Consider the following 25,958-nt stretch of genomic DNA (forward strand, 5'->3'; position numbering starts at 1 on the left):
GTTAAGACGTTGGATGTTCATAAATGTCTTGTATCTTTTAGAATAAATAATTTTTTATGTAAAAACCGAAATTTCATTACTTTTAAAAAACAAAACTCTCTAAAAAAACATGTTTAAAATACATTGTCAAGTGTTTAATTTGAAAAGTAAGCTCAACATAATTTTCGAAGTATAGTTTAAATAATTTTACGAGAATAGTGGTGAAAATTGTTTAAATAAAAATGAATTTCTTAAAAAGTATCTTTTTAGGTTATTCGGAATAGACCACAAATAATAAAATGATGCATATCACGGAGATAGCGAAGAGATATGTTGGCCTTATGCATACATACAATAACAATCAACTTTTTTATGTATACCTTTATCTTTTATCATTCCTCTTCCTTTCTTACATATTGAAAAAGTACAAGGTAATACTTTTAAAACGAAGCAATTTTTTTTTTCTTAAAACTACGAGTATATGAAAAAAAAATTCCTTAACAAAATTATTTTAATTGTATGAAGATGCATTATATTATATGGTTCAACTGCAGATTTAGTATTATATGTTTATACATAGAACTCAAAAAGCGATATCAAAAAATTGATTTCGGAGATATTGAAGAGATTTGTTGTCCTTTGAATGTACAAAAGAAATTCACTTTTTAATGTACTTTTATCTTTTATCATTCTTCATTATTTCTTATATATATATATATATATATGTATGTATATATTAGTGTTTGTGGGTAATAAGAAAAGGTTGAAGCTTCTGTTTTTCACCCTGACAAATATTTTGATAATCAATTAAATGTTTGGATAATGGAAGAAAAATATGAAAGAAAAGGGCATAGAATTTAAAAACTTGATTAAATGCTACAAATTCAAAGCCACTCAACTGTGAAACTTGAAATTTCAATATTGAAACCAATTGCCATTGAATGTATGTAATGTGCATTTAGTAGCACACCTATAGACCAGCCATAAAATTTGGATACAGAGAGGAGAGATAAAAAAATTATACTTAAATAGCAATGTGTTGTACACAACTATAATATTATACTCTTATTTTTCAAAATTATCATTACAATTTTATTTTCTTTTTAATTTCCTATTTAATATGCAATACTCTTGCCAATGCTTCTTAAAACCAAGTTCAAAACCACTGCTTCTGTATTTAATTTGTAATACTTTTTAAAATTTTGATTTGACATTAGTAGAAATGGCTTTGAAGAACTTAAACCAAACAAACCCAAACTCATGATTCAAACTCAGCCTAATTCCAATGATTTATATATGTTTTTGCAATAATACAATGGGTGAAACATTTTAAATAAAAAGAAAATCAAATTAAATATGGAATTTAACCATGTTTTGGAAAAATTTATGAGCATGAATATATTTTTGAGTGGAAGTCTATCATTATGACGAATAAAAATGACAACATAGTCCTAATTTAAAGTGTACTTGGATGAAAGTGAGAGTTTATGATTAAAATCTCGATGCATTTCTTTTTCAGTTCCCTATTTTAAACCTCAACCAGATTTAGAACACAGATTTAGAACACGGATTTAGAACAGAGATTGTTTGTTCCCTTTGGGCCAGGGACAAAACTAACAGAAAATTTGAAGCTTTTGCCTTACTCCTATGGAATGTACTATCTGAAGTATTATAATTGTTCTATAATTTATAGGTAATTTGACTGCATCAGCAGCACAAAATGCACCTAATAGTCTAGCTTTTGTCATCCAACTACATTTGGGAGATCAACATGTAGAACAGGCCCATGGATATTTCAGTAATTCACTTCAAATGCCACTATTTCAAATATTGTGTTTGAAATTCGAGTTCTTTCTCTTGTAGCCCCCCATTACACCATTTAGAATAGGGAAGAAATTCACAACTGCATCTACAATGACTTATAATAGAGCTTAGATTTGATATATAATTGTCATTTATCAATGATGTATAGAGCTGAACATGGAGATAATGTTCTACATCTACAGTTAAGTCCTATCAAAATGTAATATTGATTCAGACTCAACCTCATCATCAAGCTAGATTACTGAACAGAAACGGAGCTTGCAAACAGCAACCGTGGTGGTCAGTGCCATGGGAACTAATCATCCAGCATAGGCTGCTGGTCAAACACTGTTAGAAGTTCAGTCATGGGCTTCACCGTGCTATTCACGGCCTCGTGTTCACCCTTGCATTGGAGTAACTGTCTTCTAAGACTTTGCACCAGCTCGTTCAATCTCTGGATATTTTTCTCCTGGGACAGGATAATCTACAGTAGCATTTAAAGAATCTTGGTATTATATTTACAGATCATATTAGAAATCAAGAAGACCATTGTCATCTTCACGACTTAGATACTACCAGAGCAATGCAGAGAAGACAATGAACAGTGGATCATGAATAAGATGGAGAAAAGAAACAAGAAACATAGTAAGAGAATAAACCATATAGCATGATTGCTGTAAGTAGGTTGCTGCATCATTCTTCCTCTGATTGAAGGATAAGGAAAGATTGGTCGATAGTCATCATATATTTAATATTATTTGACCATAATTTGAACCTTAAAAGCATCCAGGCGTACAGTTTTCCCTCTTGATTAGAGGATCAACCAACCACCGTTGAAGCATTTCACAAGAATCTAACAACGATACCTTTGACAAGTAAGAGATGATTGGCAGTCTGGCAATATGACTACAGGTTATGTATTTCATCCAATACTGCCATCTTTTGGATCATATAGGATGGACACAAGAGCTTTAAAAGGAGCCAAAACTACATATAGTCTTTTGATGCGGAGAGGTAATGGGTTAGATACAGTTCTTTCTTGGAAAGACAACATGAGCAGAAACGAGTGAACCTGGCTACTGATAGAACTGAATGGATACATTAGTTAATGTAGTAGAGGATTGGTGCAACCAGCAAGAATAAATAAGCGCACTTCCACACCATTCAAGGAAATACGATCAAATGGTTGGGACATGTGATACTGACGAGAATTTTAATAGAGAACTATAAACACTTACTTCAGTAGTGGAATGTTGCAAATGAAGAAATGCCACAAGGCCTAATCTGTTGGGACCAAAATGTAGGAAATGCTTCATAGAGAGGAGTTTGAAGATTAGCTAAACTCTGTTTTTTATTTCAGATATCACCGTGCTTATTCATGATATAGGAGCAAATGATGGGAAAATTCATGTATTTTCTCATGTAAATCTCTAAACAATAGTTTCAACATTTCTGGCTGGATGAAGAATAAGCACACCTTTAAGAGGGTTCATGGAAGGATCACATTCTGACGAAGGTTGTTTTCTCCAAGATTGTAAGAGCAACAAAACTAAAAAAAATTAAAAGAAGAAATTTACATGCAACATTTTCTCCAACTTCCCCTCTTGTTGTATCACTTGTACAAAGCAGAAGAAACATCGGTTATTTTTTCTAATCACTGTTGACATACAACCAACCAATCTACTTCTCAAGATATTGGCTATTGATGATGCAATCTGTAGATCCTGGGTTCATTCAAGATTGCTTGGATCTTCCCTCGCGTAACAATAAGTTCTTAGAAATTAAGATTGGAAAGCTCTATTTTTGTCCTTATGGTCAAGAAGGAATCTTTGAATACCATTTTCGTGCATCATGCGGTCTACCATATTATACGGCCTCTAAGTGACATTCCATTGATAAAACTGAAAGATCTCAGATTATCAATCAGTCACATTCACAATATCTCAAGACAGAAAAATCACACACAAAGAACACCCGCAAAATTTCCTACCCTTTAGATGTATCTCAAGGGGGTGTTTTAATAAACCCTGGGGTATAACCTGATAGGCCTTAGCCTCAATATATTTATAAACAAGCAGTGGCGAGAATTCAAGAGCCACCCTACCTCTCCAAGATCTCATAAAGAGAACCAATTATAAGAAAACTCAGCAAAAAGGTAATCCCCTTCCTACTGCCTCAACGGCTTACATACCTCTCTCCCAAGCCCCTCTAACTAACAATATTCCAAAGGGCCTACTCAATCTACGCATTTTCCTCACACATATTACCACCACCTCTCATTGCAAACTTACACACATACACTCAACTCTCTAGCCTATCATGATCCCTGAGGATTCAATAAATGCATATATTATTTCATACATAATAGGAATAGCAACAACAACTTGAGCGTTAGTCTCTCTTTTAATCTTAATGAAGAAACTTGTCTCCATTTCAAAAGGAAAAAAAAAAAAAAAAAGGAATAGCAACAACAACTGAACATCTAATCACTGAAAGCATTTAAAAAAAATCTGAACACCTGAAACATACAAGTGGTCTGGAAAAGTTATGGGAAAAAGAGCTACATAAGTGGAATTTCACCTTTTCTTTTACAGCTTCCTCTCTTTCTGAGATAAGGGGTTCTCTCTGTGAGGCGTTTGGACCTGCTTCAAGCTCGTTCTCATACTGTTGCCTCCACTCAAATTGTGAGGAGAAGACGATCAGTAACAGCAGACACACAAGAACCCAAGGTCTTGACATTATTACAACCAAGTTTTATGTTTTCCCAAAAGCTATCAAGTTACCAGTCCTACCCAATAGCTGCATATACATCACTATGCATCAATATAACTCGATAATTATAAGTCAAATAAAGTAACTCCCTTGATATATTCTAAGAAACAAAAACCGAATATAGACTTGATAGAAAAAACAAGTTACAGTGAAACAGAGGGAAAACATAATCAAGCTGAATTCGATCCAAATAGATCTACAAGAAACAACTCAGACTAAATTCCGCAATGTTCTTCATCAAAGTAAAGAAGGTTGGTTTTTCCCCCAACATTCAAGGCGTAAATTCAACAGAAACACAAAACTTGAAAGCTCAAGAATGGTTTCAAGAGTTTACCCTATCAGAATTCCATTTCCCCATCTCTTTTCTCAGAGAATTATAATTCAACACAATGAAAACATAGACAAACAAAAGAAGTATTCAACAACTTCTATCCTGTTCCCAAAATTTTCTCACCTTCCAAACAAAACCTGAGAATCCACAGAAAACCCAGAAAATCGAGCAGAAATCTTCACCGAAATTACCATCCACTAACGTGTTCCCACTGAGAAAAGCTGAGAACAGCAATCCCTCAAAAATATCCAAACTTTTGAATATAACGAAAACAGAAATTAAAAAAAAATATTGGGAGAGTTAGAATGAAAAAAGAAAGCCCACTGATCGAATGGGGCATCTCAGTTTAGTCGGAATCAGATTTCTTCGAGATGAAGCTAGTGAATTGGGTCGCATTCAGCTGGGTTGAGGTTGAGCGACAGTGAGGCTCGCACGTGTCCACCATTATCGACGAATTTTGTTCCATGGTTACTTCTTTATAAGACAGTATGGGTGAGAAATTCTAACCAATTAACACCTGAAAAAAAAACTTAAACTTGCCTAATGACAGTTTAAATACCCATTTAGAATTTATTTCTTCTGATTTAACCAAACTTCAAAATTCACCAAACTATTTGATTTATAGACAATGACAATATATATTGATTTATAGGTGAAATTTACGTTTTCTGATTCACTTATATACAACCTAGTCGAATCTTATGTGAATTTTTTTGACTTGAAGGTCGAGACAAAAGTATGGTTGAATTGATTAGGCCTCCTCGACCCATCCTTTGAGGATGAAGGCAAGGGAAGATGGAGCCAAAAAGTCGAATTCTCTTCTCTCATTCTGTCAAGACACTTATATAAGTTTCGATCCTTTTTTCTTTCACGGTTATTGGTTGGATTTATCCTTTTGGTTCAAAATCACTCGTAACACCATTTTTCTTGCAAGATTATAAAATAATGTTTTTCTACTATGACATAATATAAAATTTTCAAAATGCCTAAATCGATACAAGAGTATTTATAATATTTGATCAAACTACGACGATTCAATTTTAAAATCGAGGATTAAATTATATATTTTATTAAACAAAAACCAATTTTGTGAGTTAACTAAAATTTCAAAAGTTATCAATCAAATTAGTACTTGATCAAAGAAAAAATTTGTAATAGAATAATTACACTCAAAGATCTTGAACTAACCACCTCAAGATCAAAGTGACTAATAATAGCACATTTGGCCCAAAAGATGTCGAGTCAAAGTTCCATTTTTGTATGTTTTTCCCCAAAATTTCCGGGTTGAAGGCGGATCAAGGAAAGATAATCAAAGGCATCAATCTCTGATTCTGTGTAAATGGGCAACTCTCAATCGCCTCGAACAAATTCTCGCTTCACAACAGCTTCCAGGTTTCTCTTTCTTTACTCTCTTCACATATTCACAGATATTTAATCCATCAATTTCTTCATCGTATTCACTTATGGCCGCAGAGCTTTTACCCAGAAGGAGCTGGAAGATCTCGAATCACTGTTCCTATCCCTTGCTGCTCAATCAAATAGTGATGGCAAATTCGTATCCCCCTCTGTTTTCAAGGTCAGAGTTTGTAACTCCTCTTTTTGTCACATGGTTGATTTCTGATTTTCTTTTTTCCCTTTCACCGATTCTCTGGGTTTTGTTTTTGTGTAGTCATATTTTGGTCTTCGTGGTCCTCTTGGAGAAAGATTGTTCGATTTAGTGACTCAGAAGCGCAAGGACAAGAAACTTACTTACGAAGACCTCGTTATAGCTAAAGTAAGCTATTGGGGTTTCCCTATTCTTCAAATTCAATGTACATTCTGAATATTATGTCTTACCCTTATTGTAGTTCTTGTTTGTATATGATCATTTTATCACTGAACCCAAAAAGAGCTGCTGCTTAAGATAAATTTAACCTTTTCTTATCAATACCTTAACAATCCCTAGTGTACTTGAGAAGAAACCCAGTAACTAGAAAATGTTAATTGAGGACATTCATGTTAAATCGCTATTGAACCCAAGTTGATCTTTACGGTAATTTGTTATTCTATAGAAAGTTTCAATCAAAAGTCTGCCCCGTGAAGGTAAATTTAACCTTTTCTTATCAATACCTTAATAATCCCTAGTGAACTTAAGAAGAGACCCAATAACTAGAAAATGTTAATTGTGATAGGAATGTGATTTGAACTATCTAAGCTCGTGGCCCATGGCCTTGCAAGTGAGGTGACCTTATTTACATTACAAATGAGAGGTTCGATCCTACAATTGATGAGAGGTGATGCTAATATCTTATCGTTGAACTTGCACCTGAGGTTTGGTGTTTGCTTTGTTTAAAACTAAATTCAAATGTTTGGAAGGCCTAGAAAGGATCACGTAAGACATGAGAAGTAGAAACCTTTCATCGTACTGTTGGCGAATGCTTTAAGCACCTGGTTTTTGGTCATTCATTATGATTTATTTTTGTAACCCTTCTAATATTGTTGACCCTAGTTGATGATTGTTGTTATTTTGTCACCATTTTCGTTTTAGGGCACTTTTGAGAAAGGAACAAATGAAGAAATTGAAGAGTTCATTTATCAGTTACTAGATGTGTCAGATGATGGTGTCCTTGGAAGGTAATCTCTTCTTGTTCTTGTTCTTCTTTTAAAGATTAACTTTCTATAAAGAAGGCTACCGGTTCTCCCACCCACCAAATCCCAAAATATAGATTTCTGATTCAAAATTTGATTGGCTGCGATTATATGTGCCTTCTTAGCTTTCATGCCAATGCCAGGTCTGATCTGGAATCGGTTCTAATAGCAATTTTCAATTCTGTATTCCCCTCAACAAATAATGAACATGGATTGGATTCACATCAGGATGCCATACAAATATTTGTTCGCGCAGCAACTTTCTCAGAGAATGATGAACAATTTACTTACGAAAATTTCAAAAACTGGTGTTCGCTGCTTCCATCTGTCAGGAAGTTTCTTGGAAGTTTACTAATGCCACCTGATATAGGTATTTGCTTATATCTACATCAATCTCTGTCCAATACTAGTTAGATTTAAGTTTATTCGTGCCTTAAGTTCGTTGGAGTGATGATTATTATTTCCTCTAACATCTTAATTGATCTGTATTATTTTTTCTATCTTTTTAATTGATCTGTGTTTCCCCTTAATGATAATTGCTTGATTTAGATTAGACATAATACAAGTGCTAGAACCGACAATTGCACGGTTATGCTTGCTTTAAATACTTCACTATTTGACCTAAGTGCCAAACCATATTGATGATGGTCTAGATATTGATTTTTTTTTTTTTTTTTTTTTTAGAAAAGTTCTATAATTCTTATGAATTTTTATGGTGGTTGTGTAGGGAGACATGGTTGCCACGTTCCAAACCTGGTTTATGGGGAAAATGTAGATTCTAATCTTGTGTTATTGAAGAAGGTGCATGCTTGGCATATAGGAGGAGCTCTTCCTCAGCATGAGCTGGAGGAGTGGAGACTACTTTACCATAGTGCTGTAAATGGTCTGAGTTTCACTACATTTTTGGGTAACATAACGTAAGCAATTCTTTAATTCTTTTATTTTTCTCTTTTCTATTTTTTGTAGCGATCTCAATTTTTTACGAGCAACAAGATTTGCATTTTGAAAAAACAAATCGGAAGCATAAAGCCAGCCCCTCCAAAAAGTTGAAAAGAAAGCGACAACCCTATACGGCCTCTCTTATTTTCTCTACTATCCCTTGTGAATGTGCATAAAAGATACAATATACTAAATAATTAAAACTCATTGCCAATGAGCCAAACCAAAATATAAGTAGAGTACTTAAAGCTTTATTTATCAATTTATGTTTTTAAGCCAAGCTAATTCGATAAAATGAAATGCATACTTGTAGGATATGTGACATCTGATCAGTTTAGTAGACTTTGTCTTATTGATCAATCAAACTTTTCCAAAACAAGTTTGGGATCTTTCCTCGTTAGGCTTGTCTTACTCTATTTTCTGTATTAGTTGTCAACTGCAAGTGAATCCGTGAGAGGAAGCAGCTTTAGAATAATTGGTCAATTGAATCTTTTTGCAGAAATGATGGAGGACCGACGGTGCTGATAGTGAAGGATAAAGATGGTTATATATATGGAGGCTATGCTTCTCAGGCATGGGAGAGGCATGGTGATTTCTATGGAGATCTTAAATCATTCCTATTTCAGCTGTATCCAAAGGCAGCCATATTCAAACCAACTGGAGCAAACAATCACATACAATGGGTAACTTCACATAACTTTCTAATCTTCACTCAATTTTGGATTCTGATATTTACGAGGTTTGTTTGGCAGTGTGCGGTAAATTTCAGTTCGGATAGCATCCCAAACGGCATAGGTTTTGGAGGACAAGTGAACCATTTTGGCCTGTTTGTATCGGCAAGCTTCGACCAGGGGGAGACGTTCGAGTGTACAACATTCAGGAGCCCATGCCTGTCAAAGACGAACCGAGTAGAGCTGGAAGTGATAGAGTGCTGGGGAGTAGGACAGCAGGAAAAGCAGCGTGGGAGTACTGAAAATAATGGAGTGAAGGGCAGTGTGTTGGAGAGGTTCAAAGAGGACCGTCATATGCTCAACATGGTTGGCCTCGCCAATTCAAGTGATTGATCAAACTGTATGACGACCCCAATCCATATTGATTTTGGTATGGAGTATATAAACTCATGCTTTTTCCAGATTTTTAGTTTTTGAATAACATCACTATACATGGATATTATTATGTTGTTACCAAATTATCATTTTTTATATATAAATTCTTTTTAACTTTATGTATGTATTTACTTTTTGTATATTTCAATAACCTAAAGTAGTTTTTGTTTTTTCTTTTAATGATATAAGAGATGCTTATGGTGATTTTAGAGGGAAGCATCGAACTAATTTTTGTCCATATCCTACTCTTTGATTGTTGGTAAGAGAGTGAAATGCCAACAAATTCAATTTTATATGGTAAAACAAGTACATTGACTAATAGGCATGCATGAATGTCACTTGTTGACTTTCTTTTTCATGTGAAGTCAAATTACAATTTTAATCTACAATATTTTAACTTTCAATCTAACATGTCTCAAACTTCCAAAGAAGTCTAATTTATAGTAATTAATCATCTATTTTTATAAAATTTTGAAAAAACTATGCAAAGAGTTGAGATTTAAAGCCAAAATTTAATACATTTCTTAGTTTTCCATGATATATTTCCATTAATTTCAACAAATTCGCGGGACTTGGAGCGTCGACGTTTTAATCAATGCCATGATGTTCTACTTCATGAACTCCGTCGAACAAAGATTTAAACAAAAGAATAATGAGCTGATCAAGAACAATGAACAAAACTAGCAATAAAACAGAGTTAAACAAAACAGTCTAAAAAAATTGGAAACCAAATCTCTCTATTGAAGAATGTTACTTGAAATCAATATGAAAATTTCATATTCTCTAGCTTGACAGAAAGTAACAATACTCATAAACAAAACTAAAAAACAAAATTGTATTGAGCCACAACAGAAAATCAGAAGAAGAAGAAGAAGAAGAAAAACCCTAGCCAATAATCTTAATACCTCCTACCGCGACCTCCTAATCCAAACCCAACCTGCTGCGGCACAGTCGGATCGACCTGAACAAGCCCAGGAATATCGTTCATTCCAAGCGCAGAAAGCATATCGAGAGTCTCCTTATCCACTTCGATTTGCTCGGTTTTAATGGCGGAGACATCTGGAACGAAGTCCATTCGGCGCTCGCGCTCTTCCTCTTGGAGCTTCAGAGATATGCCGCGAACCGGTCCCTTCTGGATTCGCTTCATGAGGTGGGTGGAGAATCCGGCAATCTTATTTCGTAGTCTCTTGGAAGGAATAATGGCAACTTCTTCGAGAATCTTCTTGTTGGTGTGGAAGTCGAGGGTCATGCGCGAGTAGTAGCGCTCAATAACTTGACGGGAAGATTTCTTCACTGTTTTGGTGCGTACGCGACCCATCTTGCTGCCGGAGGAATGAGGTGCAGGATGAAAGTGTGCCCTAGCGACGGCGGAAGAAAGGGCGGCCAATCGGAGCGCAGAGTTTTACCTAAAGAGACGAAGGCGTAGGGTTTGGGGATTATATACAGCCCTTTTTAACGAAGGGATCGAGATTTAAATAACTGGGCTTGTAAGTTGGGCTGCCTTTTTGGGCCCGCCGAAGAAGATGGGATTCCTTGTAGCGATGATCCGATCTCACCTCTACATTATTGATTTCGGCTTGGCTTGTGTGTGACGTTACGAAATTGATACGGGAAATTCCTAAAATTGTTGTCTATAATACAAAAATTGTTGTCTATTATAATACTATTGTGATACTCAACTTTTGTTTATGATTCTTGATACTCAATTTTTAAATTTCCTTTTACTCCTTTTTGTAATTCTTGTTTTTCTCTCTTCCAATTCTTCTAAAATGTTAAAAATGTAAACAAAATAAAATTAGCGGGAAGCATTGTCAAGAAATAAAAATGAGCATCGAAGTGTCACCTCTTTCATTCTACTCTAATTTGCATTTGGTTGAAGTACACAAGTTGGATTTTTAAGTATAAAATTTATGAATGAGACAAGTGTTCATAGACTTAATTTAAAAGAAAAAAAAACAGAGAGAGAGAGCCGATACTTCAAGGTAGACTATAATATTTGCACGTGTTTTGTTTTATGATATTGTGAAGGTAAGTTTTGTCTTTCTTCTTTTTGAAAAATAGTCTTTGCAAGATTTATTAAAGTAGCGTTATTTATGTATATTTGGTTGATTTTTTTTTTTGTCAAGTTTGATTTTGCTTTGTTCACTATTGATCACGAATTTTAATACACAATAGTGCTAATTAATCATTGATCTTAATGTCATCTTAGCTCATGTTAGAGATTTGAAGGTGATTTTGAAGTTTGAACTTGAAAATTTTGGTGTAACGACGAGCGAGCAATTAAAGTGAAAAAGTTGTGTATTTTTGTGAAAATACCTAGGATTGAATGTTATTATTATTGTTGTTTAAAACTGTTATGCTTTTATGCAATAATGGAATGCTTTAATGATAATGTCATGTTTTGTCAACAACCTAATATTGTTAATAGTTATGATTAAATTATTTATATCAATACATTGTTTTCCAGATTTTCACTGTATAATTTATTGCTGTAATAATATAATTAGGTTATGAAGACAATATAAAAAGAAAACCTAATAAAACTCTCAACGATCTAGAAACATGCAGAGACTTAATGACGAAAATATTTTGTGATTTGTTAATAGCTGTCAATAACTCAAGAAAAATGTCGAAAGGTAACATATTTCTGGACAGAATAATTAAAAGGTAAGAGAGAAAGATCCATATATATTAGTTGACAAGTCCTTAAATAAACTCAATTGGCTACTTCCTTTTACCATCTACACATCTTCTTGAACTTATACAAACCTACATATCTTAACTGTTGTACTATGTAACATTAAATTATATTAATGAACTTAAAGTGGGCAACTGTTTTTCCAAAGTGAAATTAAATTCCTCAACAACAAAAACTGGCAGATGTCATCAAAATAATTTTAAAATTTTGAAAGATATGAAAGACATACGTTTAAAATAAATGGAAAACGACAAAATGTCAAAGTGAACAAACGTTTACATAAAACTTTAGGGTAAAATCAAATGTCTTTAATATTTTCTTTCTCCATACCTAAAGAATTTTTTTTAATCTCTAAAATATTTGGGAGATTTTCTTCATTGATCATCTCTCTTTAATGCTTCATCTTCCACCTTCTCCTCTTCCTTTTTTGTAAATCTCTACATCATATTTGCATTATTTTTTTTTCAAATTTTATGCAATTTAATGTAGTATTATTAAGTATATAAATGATGTAACTTAGTGTAGCAAACATATAATATGTATCAAAATGTACTAGTGAAGTATATTAAGTATATCATTAGAATCTCAAGTGTATCAAGTGTATTTTAATCAATTGGGCGTATAGGTAGATATATAAAATATACCAATAGTACATCAAGGATATATCAAACATATGAACTGCATCAAGTGTATTAAATTTGTCGAGTGTATCGGTGAAAGTATAAAATGTTTATCAGTAGTGTATTAAGTGTATTAAACTTAATCAAGTACTGTATCGATAATATAATGTATCGTGCTTAGTTCATCAAGTGTCCTTAATTGATTAAGTGTATTTTCAAAGTTTAACAAATGTATCAACAACATATCAAATGTATCAAACCAATGATGTGTATCAAGTGTTATTTAATTTATCGAGTGTATCAGCAAAACATAACAAATGTATTAACAAGACATCAAGTGTATCAACCACACATTGAGTATATTAACAACACATCAAGTGATGCGTGAAAATGTTGATAATTCTAGTGGGTAGATTTGTAATTTTTCATTTTTCAAATGTGGGTTGAGTTTAGATTTTGCCATTTTTGCAAATTTAAAAGTGGTGTGTTGTGGACCTAATTTATTAAACTAATTTTGCTAAATTTGCAAGAGCCCCATAAAAGAGGAAGAGAAAAGGAATAGAAAGATGATATTATTAATAATAATGATATTATATTATTATTAATTATATATTTAATCTTCTCTTCTCATTTTGCGTGCAACTACCACCATCTTCTTCCTTGCTTCACAAAATGATTTTCTTCTCATCGACGACCGCCGCTCCTTATTCACGCTCAGACCACATCGTCGACGAGTCCAAGCAAGTCGTCAATTTCTTCAAACTTTCATCCAGTCCCCTACACAAGCTGTCTCTCCTTACCTTATCAACAATATATCAAGTGTGTTAAACTAATAATATGTATCAGTGAAGTATTAGAGAATAACAAAAAAGTGTATGAACAGTACATCAATGAAACAAATCAGGTGTATCAACGATACATATTGGTGTATAAACTGTATATATTGGTATCCGTAATTACCTTGAATTTTGGGAAAGAAAAAAACGTGAAATGACTGAAAAGGGTAGCTTCGTAATTTTGTATTCTTAAAATGTAAATTGAGCTTCAATTTTGCTATTTTTGCAAATATAAAAACAATGTGCTATGAACCTAATTTATGATATTATAATTATCATATTTCTAAGAATCCCATTGTTTGTAAGATATACTCTTCTTGTATGCTTCTCCAAGAAAAAAGAAAATAATAAAATTATAGATTACTGTTTTATTAAATATTTGTTAATTTTATTTTTATAGAGTGGAGAGAGATTTGTTGAGAGAGAGATTTGTTATTCCTATATATATCTCAACCGCTGGTATCATATACTCACCATTCAAAATAAAGAAGTAAATCCAAAGCTGTTTGTTTCTCTATTCCACTGCTTCCTTAATTCGTTTTCTCTTTTTATTTTTTCTCGATGAAGAAGATGACTCTTAATTCTTCTCCAACTTCTCTTAGAAAGTAAGTTTCCATTAGCCAAAACCCATTTAGATCATTACCCTTTTTTCTTTTTTTTAATTTAAAGAAGCAAACTATATATAAATATCCACCATTATTATTCATTTTTCAATATACTCTCTAATCTCTGACACTGCACTTTTGTATTGTTCTTTCATGTCTACCTTTTTAGTTCCAGATCGTTTGATAATATTTCGATTTCTTGTTTTCTTTTTGTGTGTGTTTTATTTCTTTTTATTCTCTGTTTGTTTTCAATTTTTCTCACTTCCACATATTGTTTAACAAAATAAATAAATAAATAAAACGAAAATTACACTTAAAAAAAAAGGTTCGATGATTAACAACGCAATATCGGACTTTTCAGACTGGAAGGGAAGGTGGCGATCATCACGGGCGGTGCAAGCGGGATTGGAGCTAGTACAGTGCGAATTTTTCATGAAAATGGAGCAAAAGTCATAATCGCCGATATCCAAGACGAAGTTGGCCAAAAACTCGCCGACAAACTCGGCGAAGACGTAAGCTATATCCACTGCGATGTGACGCAGGAAGACAACGTTGCCAAGCTGGTCGACACCACCGTCCACCGGCATGGCAAGCTCGACATTATGTACAACAATGCCGGTGTCATCGACCGTAAGCTTGGCGGTATATTGGACGTTACAAAGTCTGATTTGGACAAGGTATATTCAATATGGATGGATGATCACGAATGGTTCCATTTTTTTTTTTGGGTTTTTTGGGCATACATATCAATTCGAAACTAATAGCTTCAAGAACTATAACTCAATTAATTAATCAATTAAATGATATTAAAGGTGGTGGGCGTGAACGTGATGGGTGCATTTTGGGGGGCAAAGCACGCAGCGAGAGTAATGATACCAAAGAAAAACGGGTGCATTTTGTTCACAAGCAGCGCAACCACCAACATTGCTGGCCTCTCAACGCACCCATACGCATCCTCCAAATGTGCAGTCCTTGGTTTGGTTAGGAACCTAACCGTTGAGCTTGGCAAACATAGTATTAGAGTCAACTGTGTCGCCCCCTTCATCGTGGCCACTGGGATTTCAGGGACTAGAGTCCCAGCAAAAGCCATTGAGACCATGGCCACCAGCTGGGCCAATCTCAAAGGTCGTGTCCTTAAGGCCGACGACATAGCCAAGGCCGTGCTCTACTTGGCTAGCGACGATGCTAACTATGTCAGCGGTCTCAATCTTGTGGTCGATGGAGGCTATAGCGTTGTCAATCCTTCCATGCTTCAAACTGTTAACCGTTTTCTTTCTCTACTCTAATTAAAAATTTAAAAATTCTGTTCTTATGATGCTTTTATTTTATTGTTTGTAGACATTTAGGCCCTTTAATCTTAATAATAATTTTGTTTATGTTTGTAAAACAAAATAAATAATAATAATAATAAAAATAAGGAAGGCCGGTCAAAAATGGAATTGGGAGAGGATAAATTGTGACGTGTCGGCACTACATTAGTTGAAAAAAACATATAAAATTCAATTTGGTGTTTGGTTCAAAATCCTGATCGGTCCTTTTCTTTTAGTGCTACATTTCGAAATTCAGCCGTCCAAACAATTCTGATTCAAGTCTCGAGGCTACCACGTGTCATCGTTTAGTTGGCTTATTTTGCAACATCACCAGCCACACGTCAATTTCTGTTATATTTGTTTTGATTATATAATTCGACCATTTAAATTGTACTGAAATGGTTGTTTCAAAATTCTACATAATAACACTCTTAACTTAAAAGTTTTCTTTTTTCCCCTTTAGCTCATTATATATATATATATATATATACACATGTATTATTTTGAAACTAGAATTATAACTTAACCTACTAAATATGACCACTTATGAAATACCTAATTTCGATGACAATTAGTTTCAAAGACCAATTCTTGGTATTTAATAGTTATATTTTAAAATTCTAACACATTTAGAAAAATTGGTGGAACAAATGTGTTTATGTAAAATTTTGATATTAAAGAACACATTAATAGTAAAAGAAAAAGAAAATCTTAACTCAAACTAAAACGTAACCCATCCTTCAGATGAAGTCTATTAAATTCCTACCGATCAGTGTATAATAACCAACTCAAACTCAAGTCCTAAACCAATTTAAAATATGCAAAAACCAACGATATAACTTCCAAACTCAAAAGAAAAGATAGGATAGATCGTAGCTTGATTGGTCAAGGAAGAAAACCCTTAACCTTGGTGAGGACATAAGTCTCCTACACTAAGCAACAACAACATTGAATATACATTTCGACACTCCGCCGAAACTTAGTATTATATACTTGGGGTTGAATTTGGCCTTAGACCAAACGGTCAACATGTCACAATACTCATGGGTCGAGCTTGACTAAGACCAAGTCGAGCCTTTCTTAGTCGAAAGGTATGTTAATAAAATGATATACTTTTGTTGTTATATCTAATATTATATTAAATTTATTATCAACAAGATCTATAAATTTATCCATTAAACCAATAAACTTTAACAAGTAAGTTAATATAAATTATAAATTTGATTACGAGAACATGAAAGATGAAACTGTGGTTGCTATTAATTCAAATACCAACAACCGTCCCCTCTTGCCAACTAAACATTTAAATTGTAGAAACTCCAAAACTCATAATTAAACAAGGTAAGTGAATGTTTCAGCAACAGAAAATTAAAAATCTGTAACAGAATTTGTCACATCTATACTAAATAATAAATATTTCGAAGAAACCCTAAAATAATAATAGTTTGACCAAGCAATCATATTTTCTCATCTCCCTATAAACATATCAATAGCCATTATCATAAAGTCTCACCCTTCAAAAATAAAAATCCAAAGCTCTCTCTCTCTCTGTATATTTCTCCTTATTAATTCCACCGTTTCCTTCATTTCCTCATTTCTCGTTGAAGAAGATGGCTCTTAATTGTTCGCCAAATCCTCTTAGAAGGTAAAGTAATTTAATTTCCATACCCTAAAACTATTTCAAAAAAAACCTTTTTAAGATTAATCTCTAGATTTTATATTTAAAATTTTCTAAGAATTTTACAAAAAAATGTTTGGAAATTCAAAATTTTTATATCTCTTAGATGACTTAATTGCATTTTAATTTCCTCCTAACCAAATAATGAGAACCAATAATCGTTATTCAAATAAGTAAGAGAAAAAAAAAAATGAAATGATATTTCAGGCTAGAAGGGAAGGTGGCGATCATCACCGGTGGCGCAAGCGGGATCGGAGCCAGTGCAGTGCGAATTTTCCATGAAAATGGAGCAAAAGTCACAATCGCCGATATCCAAGACGAAGCCGGCCAAAAAATCGCCGATGAACTCGGGGAAGACGTAAACTATATCCACTGCGATGTGTCCAAGGAAGAAGACGTCAGCAATGTTGTGGACGCCGCCGTGTACCGGCATGGGAAGCTTGACATCATGTACAGCAACGCCGGCGTTATTGATCGTAGCTTTAGCGGCATATTGGACGTTACAAAATCTGACTTGGACAAGGTAATAGACTAACAATTTTCATGGGAAAAGATAATATGTGGATATAGTTTTAATTTTATAGTAAAAATATTAAACCAGAAAGTATGATTACAATTGAAAAATTATCAAATTTGATATCTAAAATCACATAAAATGTTAAATTTTAAAATAGCAAAAAAAAAAAAAAAAAAAAAAAAAACATAAAATTGGTCAATATTTGATAACAAACAACCAAATTTATCCTTTCGTATACACTTGAACAAAGAAGACAAGGTGATCATCTTTCAAAAGCTTTTATTATCTTAGTTTCTTAATTAATTCTTTTTTTGGTAATTGGTTTCAAAATTCAACCTACTAGACCCACAATTTCTATATACATATGTGTGTGTGGTAATTGGTTTCAAAATTCAACCTGCTAGACCCACGATATCTATATATATTTTTCTTAAAAAAAATATGTGTGGTGGTTTTAGCCTTTTTATAAAATAATTGTTGCTTTGTTGGTCAGGAGGGGCCACGCAGATTTCTTATTTTGTTGCTTATTTTGACAATTCTGTTTGATATCAATTTTTTAAAAATAAATTCATACATAAATAAACGTCAGTTTTTTCTAAAAGGATATTCGATAAATAATTCAACTTTAATTCTTTGCCATTTACAATGATTTATAAAGATTTTGCAACATAATATTACTTATCAGTGCATTTACATTATATTTTATATTTACACGAGTTTTTACATTGCAAATTTAAATTAGTTTCTCAAATGTTAAATTAGTATTTGCCAATGGATATTACAATAAGAATCACTCTTTTCAGTACAACAAACCATTTGTTTCTTACTAACTATACATATATTATTTATTGTTATGCAACAATAATACTAAATAACTAACTCTTACGTGTGACATATTTTATCATAGAGATTTGAATTTAATTTAGTCTTTAGTTGTCTTTGATGTTTGAAAATATAATAGTTCATAAAGACTTTTTCAAGTAGAGTTAGCTATTGGTAGATACGATATAATAAAAGATGGCGTTTGGTTCTAATAGTGTTTAGACAAAATGTTAGTTGCGTTAATTTTTAATTAACCTAGTTTCAAACTTTTATCATTTTTGGATTTTAAAAAAAAAAAAATCTCTACTTGAAACAAATTTCGGAGTAGGACTTACCTACTAATTTTTTTTATAAGTAATTTGTAGGATCTAGATTTGTCTCCACATTTTTAATACATGAACATAACATCATTTCTATCAACGAAAATTCATGTGTTGTTGAAAAATTGTGTGGTTTTAGTGAAAACCATTCCTTTATTTGAGTTTAAGCTAAAGAAATACATTTAATAAACTTACAAAAAAAAAACAAGTCATTTTAATGTATAAGTTAATTGAATGATATTAAAGGTGTTGGGCGTGAACGTGATGGGTGCATTTTGGGGGGCAAAGCATGCAGCCAGAGTAATGATACCACAAAAAAATGGGTGCATTTTGTTCACAACCAGCGCAACCACCAATATTGCCGGCCTCTCATCTCACCCATACGCATCCTCCAAATGTGCAGTCCTTGGGTTGGTGAGGAATCTATCTGCCGAGCTCGGCCAACACGGGATTAGAGTCAACTGCGTAGCCCCCTTCGTCGTAGCAACTGGGATTGCAGGTCCTAGAAATCCGATGCAAGCGGAGGCGCTTGAGACCATGGTCACCAGCTGGGCCAATCTCAAAGGTTGCGTTCTTAAGGCCGATGACATAGCCAACGCTGCACTCTACCTGGCTAGTGACGATGCTAAATATGTCAGTGGCCTCAATCTTGTAGTCGATGGAGGGTATAGTGTTGTCAATCCTTCCATGCTTAAGACTCTTAAGTTCATGGACTGAAAATCTATAGCTACGCTTACAAGGGTTGTTTCCCTACTATATAAGTAGTTCATAAACTATAAAACGTATTTTGTGTTTTATTTTTCGTCTTTGTACTTGGGGTGTTTATTAAGTATTTATGTGCTTTATTTAGCATATGGAATTTGAAGGAAACGATTAGTTAGAGGTCATGAGTAAAGAGTAAATAAAGTTATAATAAAAGACATTTTAGAAAAAGGATAGATAGCCGTAAAGAAATTATATGTATTTTTGCATTGACAAAAAGAAGGAGAGATTTTGATACTACTACCGTGTGAGGAATCAATTCTAGGTTTTTAAAGAGTAAGGTCATGGGTTAACTATTATTGAACTAAACGCCACTTACACCGATTTGTGTTTTTTTATCAAAAAAACACAATATATTATATTTAATTTGTAACTCATCTAATTTCACCTAGTTTATTAGAAGGTGAATAAATATTTTTCAAAAAATAATTTAAAAGACACATCTATAAAATCTATAAAACGAGAAATAAACTAAAAAAGAAAAAAATCTATAAAATAACGACATCACTTTTTGTTTTGTTCTATATACATTTTCTTAGAGAATGTTGTATTCTACGAGGGTTTATCTTATATTTAAAGAAGAATTACATATACATATACATATATATGTGTGTGTGTGTGTGTATATATATATATATATATTAATTCCCTGTTCGGTTATGCTATTATATATTTGTTTTTTTATTTTGAAAAAAATACGATACAAGTTAGTAGTTCATGTACAAAACAATCTTTACTAGGTGGATATCCTATTAGTTTCCTTATATATCGTTCAAACTTGGAATTATATTCAATAAAATCAAGAAAGCAGGAGATGGTATCCAGAAGGAAGGGAGTAAGTAAGTTCATGAAAGTATAGATTCATCAACTAAAAGAAAGGGTCAATGTTGAAAGCAGCAGAGGTGGTTCGAAATAGCGGGAAAGAGCCGATGTTAACTAACAAATGTCCTCCCGACAGCCAATTGCTATTATATATTATTTACACCTCTTTGTTTTCATAAATCAAATATTTAATTTTCCCAAAGAAACCTTTTTGTTTTAAAAATTACGATTAAATAAAGTGCTTTTGTGGTACTAAATTAAGCTGATTTACGTAAATTACAAAGAAAAAGTTAGTGCCTTTGTATTTTACAATTCAAATATTATTTAATACAATTAAAATTTGGAATTATTAAATATATCAATTATTTGCTATTCTATATCTTTGTAAAAAAAAGAAAAAAAAAAAACAATTTATACTCGTGTAATTTTAAATTTCATTATAAAAAGAATGTGAAAAAGTTATAATTTGTATCCATTAAACATCTTAAATATTATTTTTGCATCAAAGTCTCTAGTGGATAGAGATTTTCTCAAATGTTACATTTTTCAAATAGTATGTAAAAGAATTAAACATAGGATTCTTCATATAATATGTGAATCATATGGTTACAAAATAGCCGCCCAGTTGCATTACTAATTTAAACTCGTTTAGAAACCAATTATTTCAAATTGGACAATAAATAAAATATGCTTTCGAAAACGTTTTTTAGAATGGCACAAAATGGACAGCCCCTACTTACACAGGCTTGAAATATTCTAAGGTGGGACGTCCATTAAGACAATAAATAAATTCAAAACGACAACCCTACAATCCTTTAATTTTTAAAATTCAAAATGTTATGCTTTTAATTATATATTTAACTTTATTAAACAGTTACATTCTGTTTTATATTGTTAATCAGCCCCTTATTGTAACTAATTATCTCTCTTTCTCATATGTGTATAAATATCATTGAATGCATAGTAAATAAAATGAGAAAGTCATTTATATCTTTTACTTTTCCAATAAACTTTTAATTTTTGTTGTTAATCTCTATTACTTAATTCAAATATATAATAAAGTTTCCAAGAAACCTCAACCAATCCACATGCAAATTAAACAATAGATAATTAAGACTTAAAGAGCATAAAAAGAGGTGGGTAGTATTATTATTCAATGAGACAACCACATTTTTAACCGTTCCATATAAGATTTAGAAATCTTACCTTCTTTAATTCGAAGTACTTACTTAGTTTAATCTCAAACATGGCTCCTAATTTTGGAAAATATTGATATTGGGATTAACAATGCTGAAACCTCCATCGATCAACAAATTATGGCCACTCACATACCTACTTTCATCACTTGCCAGAAACAAAGCTGCATTAGCCACATCTTCAGCCTTAAGCGTTACTCCTTTCAAATTTGCCTTAGAACCCATAACCTCCTCAAACTCCGCCCCGTTCAACCCCACAAACTTCGTCGCCAACGGCGTCACCAATGCATAAGGCGACAGGCAATTTACTCTAATCCCAAACTGTCCCAACTCCACGGCCGCATTCTTCGTCAGCCCCACCACTGCGTGCTTCGAGCATGTGTAAGCATGCGATGCAGAGCCACCGATATACGATGCCACGCTTGCGGTCGATAAAATTGAGCCAGTTTTCGCTGGGATCATGGCCTGTGCCGCATGTTTGATGCCGAGGAAGACGCCAGTGACATTGATGTTGAGGACTCGATCGAAGTCACTTCTATCGTTGTCGATGATTCGAGGCTTGCTGGGGTCAACTATGCCTGCATTATTCATCATGACATCGAGCTTGCCGAAGGTTTCTACGGCAGCTGCCACTGCCGCTTGGACTTGGGATTCATCTGTGACATCGCAGTGAACATAGAGGGAGTTGGTCGAGCCGAGCACGTTGGCACATAGTGCATGACCGAGGTCGTCTTGGATGTCCGCGATGACGACTTTGGCACCATGGTGGACAAATATTTTTGCAGTGCATTCGCCAATCCCACTTGCGCCGCCAGTTATTAGGGCCACCTTTCCTTCTAACCTAATGGGTCACACAACCGGACAAAATAAAAAAAAAATTAAGAATTTATCATTTTTTTTTTTAATTTTAGAGATCTGTTAAATGCCAAATTGGACATGGCAAGTTGAAGAACTAAAGTATACACTCTTCAACCTGATCAAATAAGCACCTTGTAAGAGTTCATATACAAGTTGACTCAACTTGTACTTTAAAAATAAATATAAGCTGTAGTTATTTTCATTAGCCTTGGGTTGGTATTCATATATTAAATATAATATAAACAAGCTAATGAAAATTATCGCATTGTGGGACCTAAGCTAGGATGTTTTTTCTCGTTGACTTTTTTTTTTTTTTTTTTTTTTGATAAAAATGGTTTCTTGGTCATTGGTTTATTGATAAGTATGCCTATAACAATGTATTAAAATGTTTACGCTTTTTTAAACTAAAATTTTCCTATTAAAACCCAATTATCTCTTGGATATAACGTGCTTTATGTTTTACTTAGATATATATAATAAGCTGATGAAAGCGCGACATAATAAGATAAAAAAAAATTATAAAACTCAAGGAGTAGTTTCCTTTTTTAAGTTCGAGGTGAATGATGAGAAGAAGTATAAGAAGATCAGTATATGTGTGTGTGTGTGTGTGTATATATATATATATATATATATACTAAATTGGAGAAAGACAGAGAAGAATTAAGGAAAGAGTTTGAAAATTAAGGATAAAAAAAAGTTAAAGAAATCAAACGTTGTTGTTTCCGTTACCTCCTCTGCCCTGTTGTTAGAGAGATAACCTCACTGCTTGTCATTATTTCTTCTTCTTCTTCTTGTAGAGAGAGAGTGTATGGATGAGTGTAGAGGGGATCGGAGGGTTTAAATTTATAATGGAAAAGGTTGGTTTAAAAAATTATTTATTTATTTTATTTTATTTTATTTTTTTTGTAAGAGCAATCTTTAATTTCGGATAAGAGAAAGTTATGAATACCAACCAAACATGTGTGTATACATCGAAAATTAATGTAAGTTGGTCGTCACTGTTGGGTTTTCCGATTATTTTATTTTATTGTGAAAAGTTTTAATTTTTTAGCGAATAGAATAATGAAATGTGATTATAACGATAAGAATTACAACAAGAAAGTATATGATTAGCGAACATTGATTTTAATTAGTGTTATCTAAAATAATAACGTGTGAACTACTGACAGAGACGTGTGAAGGGGAGAGTAATCCATTTACAAGAGTCATAGATGAACAGATCAATATAGCAATAACCATTGACAATGGAGGTAGAAGCATAATTTTGGATATATATGGCGAAAACTCTCACTGCCTTTTTCTTTTCTTTTATAAATATTTCCTAAAAACAAAATATAATTTATCAAAATTTCCTTTACCTTATTTCCCTAACTTCAATTAATTACAAGCTTGTCCCGGCCATTCTCTGCGCAAAATCTACAAACTTTATATATCCTAAATGATTTATTTTGAACACAAAAGATCGAAGGAAAGCCTCGGGTTTAAGTAGATGGCGTAGAAGTTGATGAACACATAAAGCAAAATGTTGGAGATCATTAGACTACGAGGGAGTAGAATTATGAAGCCAAAAACTACTTGATATGCCTGCAAGGACTAGAAAATTGGAGGAAACTATTTGTTTCGGTAAATCTAAAATGTTAATGTCTGTGGTAATAAATGAAGAACCCATGTTCTTAGAGAAGGTCTTTGGTAATTTTGAGTTGATTTAACTCTACCTCGAGTAGGACTATTATATCCAAAATATGACCATGTTTAATTTGGGGCCTATATACATGCAATCCTCAATTCTTGGATAAGTTTATGATAGTATAATTCAATGTCCACTCATAATTGTTGAACAATCAATAAGTTTATAACAATTACTTTACTTGTTATTTGAACTGTTGTCATTTGAAACAACCAAAAAACGGAGTTGAGACAAATAAAATAGGTCAACCAAAACACAGGACTTCATTAAACTGAACCAAACCCAATTAATTAGGCTCAACTAATGGACTAATGATGTAATATTGTAGGTTTGTTCTGTTTTGTTGTCTATAATATAATTGGTTTTTCCCAAGAGAAAAAAGGAAAAAGTTATTGAGAGGCAAGATATTTTATATAATCGTAGCTATTATTTGATATGGACGTGGATTATTTATAAAAATATCTCCATCGTTTTTGATTAAGACAAATCAAGAATATTATTAGGTAGATTTGAGAATCTTGTCTTTAAATTAGGCTTAATAGGGAACCTGCCGTTTTTTAAGTTTTGAATAGAAAAAAGTAGACCAACTTGAGAGTTTGAGACCACTCAAAAAGAGGGGAGGAAGACAGAAGCCCCACCGTTGAAATAATGTATGGTGATCACGAGGTTCATTAGGACAAAAGCTTTTAAAAAAGAAGACGAACAACTCATTGTGTAATTTATTTACCTAACTGTTTGGATGAACACTAGCTAGCATATGAATGTATTTAAAACCCTTTGTTAGGTTTTAGTATTGTTAGATTAGATCAGTAGTATAATAATTTTTTTAAGGAAACTGAGCATCCTATCCTAGTTTAAGCTCAATAGTACATGATTATCTAAATTTAATTATGTTGAATATTTTGTCTAAAAGATATTATGAAATTATTCTTTTAAAAGATGAGATAATTAAAGGATAAAAAGAATTTTATCTAAAAGATATTATGAGATTATTCTTTTAAAAGATAAAATAATTAAAGGATAAAAATAATTTTTATCTAAAAGATATTATGAGATTATTCTTTTAAAAGATGAGATAATTAAAGGATAAAAGATTCTCTTTCATTTTAGGAATCTTGCTAATTATCTTTGAAGAAATAAGATTTATACATATAAATCGTATATGTATAAATAGGACTTTCGAATACAGGATTCGGCAGTGGAAAAATATTAAAAAGATCATTCACGGTTGAAGGTTAACGAAGAATTGATTGCAGAAGCTACAAGAACGAAAAGGCAATATGATCTTTTATGTCTATAAGATCAACATGTTGATCTAAGTTGATATTGTTGATGAGTAATGAAAAGGACGAGACAATGGTTTGCGTGATCACAGTAATCTTTAGAAGTATATAAAGATATTGTCGAAGACATTCACTCATGCATTCAGGGGAGTCTGAAGTCAGACATCATTGAGGAGAGTTACTCATGCATTTAAGGAAGCCTGAAGTTTGAAGCCGAGACACATGTTATGTAGTCATATCGTTGAACAGAGTACAGATGCTGTAGTGAAATATATTGACTAAAGTGAATCTTAATTAAAATTACTCATCAGGGCTGTGCGCAGCCCCCCAGACACAAGCAACATTGGTCGAGCTGGGTTACCAAAGCTTTTTTGTGTTATTCTCTT

At 32.9% G+C, this 25,958-nt stretch overlaps 6 protein-coding genes across 8 annotated transcripts; 3 read left to right on the forward strand and 3 right to left on the reverse strand.

Moving 5' to 3' along the window:
- Positions 1–1,772: 1,772 nt before the first annotated feature.
- LOC103486653 (uncharacterized) lies at positions 1,773–5,365 on the reverse strand. The gene is made up of 3 exons (XM_008444667.3): positions 5,009–5,365; positions 4,363–4,581; positions 1,773–2,266 (listed from the first exon to the last, which is right to left on the reverse strand). The coding sequence occupies exons 2-3, from the start codon at positions 4,519–4,521 to the stop codon at positions 2,099–2,101; spliced, it is 327 nt and encodes a 108-aa protein (XP_008442889.1). The 5' UTR covers positions 4,522–4,581; positions 5,009–5,365; the 3' UTR covers positions 1,773–2,098.
- A 719-nt stretch (positions 5,366–6,084) lies between these two features.
- LOC103486650 (uncharacterized) lies at positions 6,085–9,677 on the forward strand. Of its 3 annotated transcripts, none has more exons than XM_008444662.3 (8): positions 6,090–6,277; positions 6,359–6,461; positions 6,555–6,659; positions 7,413–7,498; positions 7,639–7,883; positions 8,241–8,430; positions 8,952–9,135; positions 9,205–9,677. In XM_008444662.3, exons 1-8 carry the CDS (start codon positions 6,225–6,227, stop codon positions 9,514–9,516), a joined length of 1,278 nt encoding a protein of 425 aa, XP_008442884.1. In that variant the 5' UTR covers positions 6,090–6,224; the 3' UTR covers positions 9,517–9,677. The 3 variants fall into 3 exon arrangements, with proteins under 3 accessions (XP_050940071.1, XP_008442884.1, XP_008442885.1); XM_008444663.3 differs by having other exon boundaries at positions 6,091–6,277; positions 7,657–7,883; XM_051084114.1 differs by having other exon boundaries at positions 6,085–6,277; positions 7,657–7,883; positions 8,952–9,677.
- Positions 9,678–10,270: 593 nt separating this feature from the next.
- LOC103486651 (40S ribosomal protein S17-like) lies at positions 10,271–10,994 on the reverse strand. Its single transcript, XM_008444664.3, has one exon. The coding sequence runs from the start codon at positions 10,874–10,876 to the stop codon at positions 10,457–10,459; it is 420 nt and encodes a 139-aa protein (XP_008442886.1). The 5' UTR covers positions 10,877–10,994; the 3' UTR covers positions 10,271–10,456.
- Positions 10,995–14,196: 3,202 nt separating this feature from the next.
- On the forward strand, positions 14,197–15,839 carry LOC103487146 ((+)-borneol dehydrogenase 1-like). The gene is made up of 3 exons (XM_008445368.2): positions 14,197–14,317; positions 14,679–14,994; positions 15,130–15,839. Exons 1-3 carry the CDS (start codon positions 14,274–14,276, stop codon positions 15,601–15,603), a joined length of 834 nt encoding a protein of 277 aa, XP_008443590.2. The 5' UTR covers positions 14,197–14,273; the 3' UTR covers positions 15,604–15,839.
- A 1,305-nt stretch (positions 15,840–17,144) lies between these two features.
- LOC103486652 ((+)-borneol dehydrogenase 1-like) lies at positions 17,145–19,761 on the forward strand. Its single transcript, XM_008444665.3, has 3 exons — positions 17,145–17,272; positions 17,513–17,828; positions 19,211–19,761. Exons 1-3 carry the CDS (start codon positions 17,238–17,240, stop codon positions 19,679–19,681), a joined length of 822 nt encoding a protein of 273 aa, XP_008442887.2. The 5' UTR covers positions 17,145–17,237; the 3' UTR covers positions 19,682–19,761.
- A 1,904-nt stretch (positions 19,762–21,665) lies between these two features.
- LOC103486649 (secoisolariciresinol dehydrogenase-like) lies at positions 21,666–23,425 on the reverse strand. Its single transcript, XM_008444661.3, has 2 exons — positions 23,332–23,425; positions 21,666–22,585 (listed from the first exon to the last, which is right to left on the reverse strand). The coding sequence occupies exons 1-2, from the start codon at positions 23,373–23,375 to the stop codon at positions 21,802–21,804; spliced, it is 828 nt and encodes a 275-aa protein (XP_008442883.1). The 5' UTR covers positions 23,376–23,425; the 3' UTR covers positions 21,666–21,801.
- Between the last annotated feature and the right edge of the window lie 2,533 nt (positions 23,426–25,958).

This window comes from Cucumis melo, chromosome 4 (assembly GCF_025177605.1).
Source record: "Cucumis melo cultivar AY chromosome 4, USDA_Cmelo_AY_1.0, whole genome shotgun sequence".
Classification (NCBI taxonomy): domain Eukaryota; kingdom Viridiplantae; phylum Streptophyta; class Magnoliopsida; order Cucurbitales; family Cucurbitaceae; genus Cucumis; species Cucumis melo.

Coding starts and splice junctions, on each gene's coding strand:
- LOC103486653 (XM_008444667.3), bottom strand. CDS start 4,521: ATGTCAAGACCTTGGGTTCTTGTGTGTCTGCTGTTACTGATCGTCTTC. Junction 2,267..4,362: donor AGGAAGCTGTAAAAGAAAAG/GTGAAATTCCAC, acceptor ATGCTACTGTAG/ATTATCCTGTCCCAGGAGAA.
- LOC103486650 (XM_051084114.1), top strand. CDS start 6,225: ATGGGCAACTCTCAATCGCCTCGAACAAATTCTCGCTTCACAACAGCT. Junction 7,884..8,240: donor ACTAATGCCACCTGATATAG/GTATTTGCTTAT, acceptor GTGGTTGTGTAG/GGAGACATGGTTGCCACGTT. Junction 8,431..8,951: donor ACATTTTTGGGTAACATAAC/GTAAGCAATTCT, acceptor ATCTTTTTGCAG/AAATGATGGAGGACCGACGG.
- LOC103486651 (XM_008444664.3), bottom strand. CDS start 10,876: ATGGGTCGCGTACGCACCAAAACAGTGAAGAAATCTTCCCGTCAAGTT.
- LOC103487146 (XM_008445368.2), top strand. CDS start 14,274: ATGAAGAAGATGACTCTTAATTCTTCTCCAACTTCTCTTAGAAA. Junction 14,318..14,678: donor TCTCCAACTTCTCTTAGAAA/GTAAGTTTCCAT, acceptor CGGACTTTTCAG/ACTGGAAGGGAAGGTGGCGA. Junction 14,995..15,129: donor CAAAGTCTGATTTGGACAAG/GTATATTCAATA, acceptor ATGATATTAAAG/GTGGTGGGCGTGAACGTGAT.
- LOC103486652 (XM_008444665.3), top strand. CDS start 17,238: ATGGCTCTTAATTGTTCGCCAAATCCTCTTAGAAG. Junction 17,273..17,512: donor TCGCCAAATCCTCTTAGAAG/GTAAAGTAATTT, acceptor ATGATATTTCAG/GCTAGAAGGGAAGGTGGCGA. Junction 17,829..19,210: donor CAAAATCTGACTTGGACAAG/GTAATAGACTAA, acceptor ATGATATTAAAG/GTGTTGGGCGTGAACGTGAT.
- LOC103486649 (XM_008444661.3), bottom strand. CDS start 23,375: ATGACAAGCAGTGAGGTTATCTCTCTAACAACAGGGCAGAGGAG. Junction 22,586..23,331: donor CTAACAACAGGGCAGAGGAG/GTAACGGAAACA, acceptor GTGACCCATTAG/GTTAGAAGGAAAGGTGGCCC.